This window comes from Otolemur garnettii, unplaced genomic scaffold (assembly GCF_000181295.1).
Source record: "Otolemur garnettii isolate 467f Iridium unplaced genomic scaffold, OtoGar3 scaffold00115, whole genome shotgun sequence".
Lineage (NCBI taxonomy): Eukaryota > Metazoa > Chordata > Mammalia > Primates > Galagidae > Otolemur > Otolemur garnettii.
The window spans coordinates 5863346-5874653 of NW_003852510.1; the positions used below are offsets into that span (position 1 = coordinate 5863346).

General features: G+C 41.6%; 1 protein-coding gene across 1 annotated transcript in view; it reads right to left on the minus strand.

Moving 5' to 3' along the window:
• The window catches only part of PPP1R36 (protein phosphatase 1 regulatory subunit 36), a 30760-nt gene that overhangs the window by 8949 nt on the left and 10503 nt on the right, over positions 1-11308 (minus strand). The window contains exon 7 of the mRNA XM_012809865.2: positions 8421-8555. Within this exon, the coding sequence (XP_012665319.2) occupies positions 8421-8555 (135 nt within the window). The remainder of the gene's footprint in view (positions 1-8420; positions 8556-11308) is intronic.

Here is an 11308-nt window from a genome sequence, read left to right on the forward strand (position 1 = left end):
TATAGTCCCAGTTACTTGGGAGGCTGAGGCAGGAGACTCGCTTGAGCCTAGGAGTTGGAGGTTGCTATGAGCTGTGATGCCATGGCACTCTACCCAGAGTGACAGCTTGAGGCTCTGTCCCCCCCCAAAAAAATAAAAACAAAAACTGTACTGCAGGCTAGGTACAGTGGCTCACACCTTTAACCCTAGTACTCTGGGAGGCCAGGGTGAGAGGATCCCTTGAACTCAGAAGTTGGAGACTACCCTGAGCAAGAGTAAGATCCCCATCTCTACTAAGAACAGAAAAATTAGCCAGGTGTCATGGTGGGCACCTGTAATCTCAGCTACTCTGGAGGCTAAGGCAGGAGGATTACCTGAGCCCAGGAGTCTGACTTTGCTGTGAGCTATGATGACACCACAGTACTGTAGCCTGGGGCACCAGAATGAGACTCTGTCTCAAAAAAAAAAAAATTGTACTGTAAAAAGCACAATTATTTAAGTGGAGACTCTATACCCAGGGAATTAAAAGAATAAGATAAGAATAAGAATATGATATAATTGTTAATATTTTTATCCCAAAACTAGTTTGCAATGTATATGTGTGTTTAAAGACTAAACAGCAAGTAAGGGAAATAAAATTATTTTTTAAGAACCAGTTTTTCTAACCTCAAATTGTAATTTTCTCAGCCTGAGTGACCCCTTTGAAGACAAAAGAAAGTAAGAGTTGATGTTAAGATGAGAAAGGGAGATTTTACAAGGGACTTAGCAGAGGATGGAGTTGAAACACATTCTTCTTAATAAAGTATCACAAGAATGGAAAGCAAGTATCCAATGTGCTCAAAACTAATATGAAGCCAGTAGCCCATCTAATTCATGCCCACACCGGAGAAAAACTTTATTGGATTCAAGTTGAGGGTACTCTATTTAACAACGTAAACATTGCAACCTCATCATTTGTACTCTCATATTAATCTGAAATTAAAAGAAAAAAATACAAGAGACTGAGTAGAAAACTGTAAAGATAACTAATTTTATCATGACGTTTTTCCTGAAAATATTGTCAAGAGAAGAAAAAACCACCACCTCTTCCTAAACAATGAAGTCTGTAGAAAGCGGAACCACCACAAGCCCAACTCGGGACCTGCAAAAGCTTCCTGCGTTTGGATTACAGGAATGTTTTTTGATGCTAAAGTGTTAATCCTTCAATTTAAATACTTCACCTATGGTTCGGCGCCTGTGGCTCAAGCGGCTAAGGCGCCAGCCACATACACCTAAGGTGGCGGGTTCGAATCCCCAGCCCGGGCCCGCCAAACAACAATGATGGCTGCAACCAAAAAATGGCCAGGCATTGTGGCGGGGGCCTGTGGTCCCAGCTAATTGGGCGGCTGAGGCAGGAGACTCGCTTGAGCCCAGGAGTTGGAGGTTGCTGTGAGCTGTGATGCCATGGTACTCTACCCAGGGTGATAGCTTGAGGCTCTGTCTCAAAAAAAAAAGGATTATTTTATATCTATAATAGGTGAAGTTATTTTTTTTTTTTTTGAGACGGAGCCTCAAGCTATCCCCCTGGGTAGAGTGCCATGGCATCACAGCTCACAGCAACCTCCAACTCCTGGGCTTAAGAGATTCTCTTGCCTCAGCCTCCCAAGTAGCTGGGACTACAGGCGCCCACCACAATGCCTGGCTATTTTGGGGGTGTAGTTGTCATTGTTGTTTGGCAGGCCCATGCTGGATTTGAACCCGCCAGCTTTGGTGTATGTGGCTGATGTCTTAGCCACTTAAGCTACAGGTGCTGAGCTTAAAATAATCCTATTATTTTACACATACTCTTGTACTTTGCAGTAGAACTCACATTTTGCCTACTTATGTCCCAGGAGCTGGCTACAGCTCAAGATTCTCCACAGATACCCAGTGGTTTCTAGATTTGAATTAGCAGTACTAGGAGACACTAGATTTTTCAATTTTCCACTTGTATTTTTCTAAAATAAAGGGGAAATTTAATATATGCAAGTGGTACATAACCATTTAACTCCACTCTGTAAGTAGAACTATTGTTGGTTGACAGGCAATGGTTCAAAAAGTTTGATCAAAGGCATAAATTCTTATGAAAACCTAAGAAAGTAGTATAGAAAAGATGCTGCAATGCAGTGGCTGTCAAGTTTTTGTGACTGTTACCCACAAAATGTATTGAATATTGAGTCCCCAGTATACACACACAGAAACAAAAGTCTCCTGAAATACTTACTTTCACTGTAGATGATGTACTCTGATTCTTTAATTCTATTCTCTTCCAGATTTACTAAATTGATTTCAAGATTCACTATGTGACTTGGCTCCCATAGCTCAGTGGTTAGGACACTGGCCACATACACCAGGGCTGGTGGGTTCAAACCCAGCCCGAGCCTGCTAAACAACAATGACAACTACAACAAAAAAAAAAAAAAACAGCTGGGCATTGTGGCAGGTGCCTGTAATCTCAGCTACTTGGGAGGCTAAAGCAAGAGAATCATTTAAGCCCAAGAGTTTGAGGTTGCTGTGAGCTGTGACAGTACAGCACTCTACAGAGGGTGACATAGTGAGACTCTGTCTCCAAAAAAAGGGGGGGGGGCGATGCCTGTGGCTCAAAGGCATAGGGCACCGGCCCCATATGCCAGAGGTAGCGGGTTCAAACCCAGCCCTGGCCAAAAACTGAAAAAAAAAAAGGGTGGGGGAGGCATCTATGGCTCAGTGAGTGGGGCAACGGCCCCATATACTGAGAATGGTGGGTTTGAACCTGGTCCCAGACAAACTGCAACAACAACAACAAAAATAGCTGGGTGTTGTGGTAGGCACCTGTAGTCCCAGCTACTTGGGAGGATGAGGCAAGAGAATTGCCTAAGCCCAAGAGCAAGCTGTGAGTTGTGATGCTACAGCATTTTACTGAGGATGATAATGTGAGACTCTGTCTCTTAAATAAAAAAAAAAAACAAGCAAGATTCACTAATGTGACTTACAGTTTGGAGCACTGTTATGAGAAAGAACAGGCTGTAAAAAGCTGAATGCATAAAAGATAAGGACTGATTGTACTTTTAAAAGACACAAAAAGTAATAGTATAAAACTTAAAAAATGCTATGACGAGGGATGTGCTAGTTCAGGCCCTTACAGAAGCAGATGCCAAGATAAGACTAGACGATCAAGAGATTTACTGGAGAGGCTCGGTGCCTATAGCTCAACCGGCTAAGGCGCCAGCCACGTACACCTAAGGTGGCGGGTTCAAATCCCCAGCCCGGACCCGCCAAACAACAATGATGGCTGCAACCAAAAAATAGCCGGGTGTTGTGGCGGGCGCCTGTGGTCCCAGCTACTTGGGAGGCGGAGGCAGGAGACTCGCTTGAGCCCAGGAGTTGGAGGTTGCTGTGAGCTGTAATGCCACGGCACTCTGCCCAGGGGGACAGCTTGAGGCTCTGTCTCAAAAAAAAAAAAAAGATTTACTGGAGAAAACAAGTGTGACAGAGAATGAGGAGAGACCTGGAGAAGGCAAGAAGAGGTGTCACATCTACATGCAGTTCTGATCCTGCAAGAGAGGAGAGGCAGTGAGGTCTGGGTAGGCAGGGTCTCAGACTGTCTCAGACTCAGCTCTAAGAAAGTTTCCCTTAAGCCAAAGTCATCCCTGAAAAGTACCATGTCTAGGGGAAATGGGCCCGCTGCATGAAGACATTGGCTGTGGACAGCCAGGGAAGCATGGTGCAATAGACCGGATGTCTGTGTCCCCTCAAACTTCATTATGTTGAAATCTTAACTCCCAATGTGATGGTATTAGGGGAGGCCTTTGGGAGTAATTAGGTCACGATGGGATTAGTGCTGTTAGAAAAGGGACCCCAGCGAGCTCTCTTTCTCTTTCTCCCATGTGGGGATACCATAAGCAGTCAACAGTCTGCTGGCTCCCTAATACTAGACTTTGAGGTTCTTAAACTGTGACACATGCCTTTATTTATAAGTCACCAAGTCTTTGGTATTTCATTATAGCAATCCAATGAACTAAGACACATGGCCTCAGGCAAACCTTGCGGTGGATTCAGGGTATAGCTGTGGGGCACTATTAAATTGCACTCCCTGCAGGAGCAGGTCTGAGTGCCACATTCTCATGGTGCCAGGCTGGAAGACAGAACCAAACTTGTCAACTCCTAAAAGAGCTGAATATAGCAGGAGAAACCTGAAAGAGCAGAGCTGATATCGTGGGATGAAGAATGAATGTTGCCAGGGACACAGGAGGAGGGTATTCCCAAATCATGGAAAGTCACGTACACAGTGAATCAAATCCCAGGGATGGTGGGCCAAGACATGTATTGAGCTATGGATATGGGCACAAGAGAAAAGAAATGGCCAACAATGCTAAGACATAACCAAAAACATAGAAAATGAGCCTGCACTGAAAATACATCAATATATACATCAAGTCCCATTTGAAAGACACTTCATATTCATATTTGTTTTTCAACTTTAGAGACTAATATAGGTCTTTATAAGTAGCCAAGAAGAAATGAGAGAACATATGCTTGCTTTTTAGATTGTGGAGTAACTTGGAGAAAGTCTACCACAACCAAAGGGTGAAGTCAACCAAATACAGTCTCTGTCCTAACTTTCTGAAGGTAGTCTCTGTCCTGTCCTGTCAGTCTCTGTCCTGTCTTTCTGAAGGTAGAAGGAAAAGGTTTGATGATCTAGAAAAACTTAAAAAAGAAAAAAATAATTAACCATATAGCATATTTGTCAAATTTATTACATAAAAAGATAGCAATATATGCTCAGATAAGAACACTAAAACACAGACGAAGTTAAAACATTTAGGAAGGGTTAGGTAATGAGCAAAATAAAGTAACACAAATTGGAGAAGCAGGGTGAAAACAGTGAAGTATAAATAAATACAGAACTTCATTAAGCATTTTAGCTTACCAAACTATAACCACAAGAAGGGGTGTGTGTGTGTATGGGGGTGGGACAAAACAGAGCATAAGAGAGAATGGAGAAATAGTTAAAATTATATCCTATATCTCAAAGATCTAACAATTTATTTGATAATGCAATATGTTTTAAAATAACCCATACTCCTTTCACTTCAACAAATCATCTATAGTAACATCTGTTCTTGAATAAGACTCTTATCCCTAAACCTAGTGTTTTAAAGCAATAAATATTTATTTAGTACATTTAATTCTGAGGGTCAGCGACTGAACCTGGGCTCAGCAGGGCAGTTCTTCTGGTCCTGGCTGGACTCACTCATGCACTGCAGGCAGTGGTTGTGTCAGCTGGGAACTGTGCTACACCTGATGTAGCATATTTCAATGTTTATACTCTTTGACCCAGGAACTCTTGTTTAATGAATTTATCTCTAGGATAAACCAGAAATTTATCTCAAACAAGCAAGGATATCAAATATGTTCCTGAAGGTAACAGGGGTGAGCTCTTGTTATTGGATACTAAGTTACCCACCCTCTTTGCAGTCCGGCTCACTTTGGGGGTCTCCATTCTGTTGCACCTGTTAGTAATCTTTGGTTTCCTCACTTGGTGACTCCTCTACCAGACTGTACATAGTCCTGAAGACTGTATTTTCTTTGTACCCCAACACTTAGCGCCATGACTACCACAGATAGGCACTCAAAGGATGTGTTGAATAAAACAAAGCAAAATATACTGTTTGGTTCTGTATTTAAAACAGAAAGATTGGCTTGGCGCCTGTGGCTCAAGCAGCTAAGGCCCCAGCCACATACACCTGAGCTGGTGGGTTCAAATCCAGCCTAGGGCCCATCAAACAACAGTGACGGCTGCAACCAAAAATTAAGCAGATATTGTGGTGAGCGCCTGTGGTCCCAGCTACTTGGGAGGCGGAGGCAGGAGACTTGCTTGAGCCCAGGAGTTGGAGGTTGCTGTAAGCTGTGATGCCACTGTACTCTACCCAGGGTGACAGCTTGAGGCTCTGTCTCAAAAAAAAAAAAAAAAAAAAAAACCCAGAAATATTAATCAATAAAATTAAATGGGGCTTCCTCAAATTGGGCTAAAATATTAGAAACATTCAGTTCCTAATAAATAAGAAATGTTGCAGTGAAGAAAAAATTACTACTAAGTATTATTGGAAATCTGACCACTGATAAAGAAAAAACAGATTCATAGCTCATCTTCCATGTTGTAACAAATTCGAAATGTTTCAAAGACTAGACTTTTTTGTGCCCCTATTTTTAAAAACTAAGCAAGAATGATAAATAGTTTGACCCAGGAGAGGTAACAGCTGGACTATTGACTAGCATCAGAAATAAGGTGAACATGTTCAAATAAATAAAAATTTAAAACATGTTCTTAATGTATAAAGACATAAATACCAAAAAGAAAGCAAAAAACTACAAAAAAAAAAAAAGACCAATCTTCACTATGGGATACATATTAAAAAATTATACAAATGCTTAGTTTCCATTTGGCAGATAGTTAAAACTAAATGAACAATAAATTATTTTACACAAAAAAGAGCACAGACTCCGCAGTCATAAAAGATATTGAAAGTCCATAAAACATCCTTACTTCAAATGATCAAAAATATTAAAATAATAAAACCCAATAAAAAAAGTATGCTGATTGCTGATGGTAATATAAAATGTCTTTAACCTTTTCAGAGAAAAATCTTTCAGAGCTATAAAACTGTTCATGCCTTGTAGGTAGATAGATACATTCTGGGTAATAAGCCATAAGAAAATAGCCCAAATGAACAAAGTAATCTGTATAAAGATATTCAGGGCAGAAATATTATAAAACAGAAATACCAAAATCACACAAATGTATACAAAAAGAATAGTTGAACAAATGAGTATGTTACACAACAGAATAACCAGAGCTGCTGTTCAAAGTATAAGTGAAATTCTGTAAGCAGAGTAACAGAAGACACTAGGAAGGAAGTGTAAAACACAGAAAGATACCCATTAACAACTCTGCAAGTATGCCCACTGAGGAAGCTGATCTTTGAAAATGTAGGAAACATAGAAAGAGACACATCACATACCAGGTTCTTTTCCTATTCAGTTTAACAACAAAAGTTTTGGCTATGACCATGGTGTGTACCATACACCTGTTGTGAAACTGTTCAGAAGAGACTGGGGTAAGAATGGAAACTTTCCAACCTGTGATCCCAAACTTTCCTGGGATGAGTGAGACTCCTTTTTTGTTGTTGTTGTTGCAGTTTTTGGCTGGGGCCAGGTTTGAACCCACCGCTTCCGGTATATGGAGCCAGTGCCCTACTCCTTGAGCCACAGGCACTGCCTAAACTCCTTTTTAAATTTTAATTGTAAGGTTGGGCACAGTGGCTTACGCCTGTAATCCTAGCACTCTGGAAGGCTGAGGCAGGAGGACTGCTTGAGCTCAGGAGTTCTATTCCGGCCTAAGCACGAGTGAGACCCTATCTCTACTAAAAAGAGGAAAAACTAGCCAGATGTTGTGGCAGGAGCCTGTAGTCCCAGCTACTTGAGAGGCTGAGGCAAGAGGATCGCTTGAGCCCAAGAGTTTGAGGTTGATGATGCCATGGCACTCTACCCAGAGCAACAGAGTGAGACTCTGCCTCTAAATAAATAAATAAATAAATTTTATTTATAGTTGGATAGAAATTGTCATCCTGGCTTGGCGCCTGTGGCTCAAGTGGCTAAGGTGCCAGCCACATACACCCAAGGTGGCGGGTTCGAATCCAGCCTGGGCCTGCCAAACAACAATGATGGCTGCAACCAAAAAAAAATAGCCGGGTGTTGTGGCGGGCGCCTGTGGTCCCAGCTACTTGGGAGGCGGAGGCAGGAGACTCGCTTGAGCCCAGGAGTTGGAGGTTGCTGTGAGCTGTAATCCCATGGCACTCTACCCAGGGGGACAGCTTGAGGCTCTGTCTCAAAAAAAAAAAAGAAAAGAAATTGTCATCCTAAGATAACAATGATCTTCCCACAGTCATCTTATATCCCCCATACAGCAGCCGGTATTCACAACAGTTGAGTTGTTACAAAACAAGCAGTGAAAGGGCGAGGAGATACCTCATCACATCTACCCCGCAACTCCCCCCCATCCCCCCCCCACCACCATCCCACTTCCTCCCACCCCACAACACAAGTTCCCACTCGACCTCCCTCCAGACCCAGGTGGCCAAGTGGCCCTTGTCTGGCAGCAGGAATCTTTCCCGGCTGAGAACCAGATTTCACTGCAAGACCCAGTCATTTAATCCCAAACAGGGGGAGTTTTAAAAATATCATCTGAGATTCTGGGATTCTTTCTGTACTCACTTGGCTGGTGCAAAGGAGACCACATAGGTGTTTGGGATAGAGTCCCACCTGAGCCTAATTATTCTGGGCAACAGAAAAAGGAACTTTCTCAAGGTACCAAAAGTCAAATGGAACATCTTAAGAATGTGGACACACACACGAGGGCTGACCTAGCACAATCCTTGGCTTACTTTCCACAGCACATGTGATGCTTGTCCGACATGCCCACGCCTAGCACCAGGACACAGTACTTCTGTGCCAAGTACTTCTGCGCTGCTTCTAACTTACTTAGGACCAATTCCATCTCTTTTTTTTCTACGAGGCCCCTGGGTGCAAAAAAAAGACAATTTGGATTAATTTTAGCAAATGCCTAAGTTAATTAGCAAAAAAGTCCATTTATAAACTATTTTGAAAGAAATGCAAACAAGTTCACAGACTTTACATAGCAATGAATTTATCTTACTGAAGCTGTGGCACAGGGAAATCTATATGGTCCCTTGATATGTAATCACTGGAATCATCATCTCAAGTTTGCACTGAATTTTCACTTTTTTATGGATTCTTTATAAATTACACTATGTATCCTCAATTTTATACACAGGCAGTCTTAATTTACACAAAACAGCTCAACTAATTACCTACACTGGTCACTGAGGCAAGTAGCAGCCCACTTTCCTGCTGCTTTCCTAAAACAACCATGGAGACTCTGCTACCCCGGCTCCCCCTGGGTTCCATGTGTTACTAAGCTTGGGGCTCAGCTCTGAACATAGGCCTGCTCTCAGTTCTAAGTTTAGCTATGTTTGCTAAGGAGGCATTTGTGGAAGGCTACTTTGGGAGCTGTGGCATCAATTACAATAACATTGCTTCCCTATGAAAACACAGCTACAGTTACAATTGAATTGCAAATGAACTTTCAAATAGACAACCTGTTCTTAGGTTACCCCACCCCTGAAGCCTAATTTTAAAAGTCTCTACAGTATAATGTCAGGAACAATATTGCTGAGGATACATTCCAGTGCACTGCTGTGGAAAAGGCATGCACTTTAAATGGGGACAAATTACAGCCTCTTCTGATGTTAACCATCAAACTGACTCTGAGAGGATAGGCAGAGGGGGTATGTTTAAGGATGTTACAGATAATTCAAAGCACATCATGTTATCATACATGATAAAAAGGCTTGTGAGTCATCAGAATAAAATGGGTTTCTGGGATAAATAAAGTGGGCTCTGGGTAAAGTGTCCGAATGCCATATAATCCAAACACACTCGTCTTCTTGTCTCCCTGTTTCCTTCAGCAACCCCTGTCACTCTACTTTGACAGAGCCCCCAATACCTACTATTCTTCTTTTGTTAGGGAAACCAAACCAAATCAAACCACAACAACCAAAATATCCCTTGGCCCAGCATAGTAGCTCGTGGATAGAATTAATCCTGTACCCCTGGTCCTCTAGGAGGAAGAGGGGAGAGGATCCCTTGAGCTCAGGAGTTTGAGACCAGCATAAGCAAGAGCAAGATGCCATGTCTACTAAAAAACACAAAAATTAGCGGGGTGTGGTGGTGGATGCCTGTAGTTCCAGCTACTTATGAGGCTGAGGCAGCAGGATGGCTTGAGGGAGGAGTTTGAGGTTGATGTGAGCTATGATGCTATGGCACTCTAGCCTGGGCAACAGAGTGAGACTCTGTCTCAAAAAATAAATAAAAAGTAAGTATGTATTTACTCAAAAGTTATAAATTCTATTCATGAATGGATAACTCTGGGAAAGAGAGTGAAGTTGATTGGTAGGAAGTGCTAGGAACATATCCAGTGGTTAAGGCACCACTCTGGAGTTAAACAGAACCACATTTAACATCAGCTGCAACACTTACTAGGTATGTTATCTCCAACAACCTCTGAGTCTTAGTTTCTTCATCTGTGAAATGGGGATGAGTCCTCTTCTTTGGAGTTTTTGCCTTTAATCATCTAAAACATCTACGTGTCCCTTTGACATCCTTCTCCATCCTCTCCTGCTCTTCCAAGTGCCAAGCACCGAGTTAAGGTAATATACGTGGCCTCATTTAATTCTCCACAATAACTCTGTGAATTAGGTACTATAATTTTCCCTATGCTGCTACCTTACTGTTTACTGAAATCAACTTTTTTCTTCTATGCAGATAGCTCAATGCAATCTATATTTAATTTTATTATAATACATAAACCAACTGAAAGGGAAAATTTATTATGATTTTTCAGAATCACCTCATAGAATCAATCATTTTAAGGTTTAGATTGGTTGTTTTTTCATCATTCTGTAATTGATCCCTTCCAAGTAATAGTCTGCCTTATACTACTGTGTCCTGCTCAGTTCATCTTTAAAATAATTAAGAAACCTTTCTTACTTGTTATTTATTTCTACAAATTAGTAAATAAAGCAAATATCTGTGCTAGATTAGCAATTAGCCTTAGAATTAGAAGACAAAACACTATAGAAGATACATATAACAAGCTAAAGTGCCACCAAAGTCTGATGGGTTCCTGTTGGAGAATCCTGAGAATTCTCACACCTTCTAGGCCCACAGCTTCTGCTTGCTACCATAGAAACAGTTTATACTCTGGCTATCGTGCTGTGAAGTGCAGCCCCAAAATAACACTGATGTTGCATATGATGATGACTTTATAGGAGGAGAAGTGTTTGAACTATTTATTTGGTTCTTTACAAAACTGGTATCCAGATACATGTATCTATCCATAAAACATTTTTCCAACTGCTTGATTGTATACAAGGGTTCTGCACTTTGAAAACAGTCTGTGGCACCAAGTTAATGAATCTAGCCAGCATTCCTAACAGCTAAATCACTGGGTTGGTTCCATATGAACTGGGGAGGGCAGCTTAGGCACTTGGAAAGTTCCACGCCTCACAGAAGGTCACCAAGCCTGAGAGGCATTGTGCTGCTTCCAGATTCCTGTGCTGGGTGTACATCTCTCAGCCACCTCCGCGTAAGCACTTAAATTCTCTCCTGAGTAAACTAAGAAACCTTGTTTTTTTGTTTGTTTGTTTGTTTTTCCTATGATGTGGAAAGTCTTTTTTTTTTTTTTTTTTTT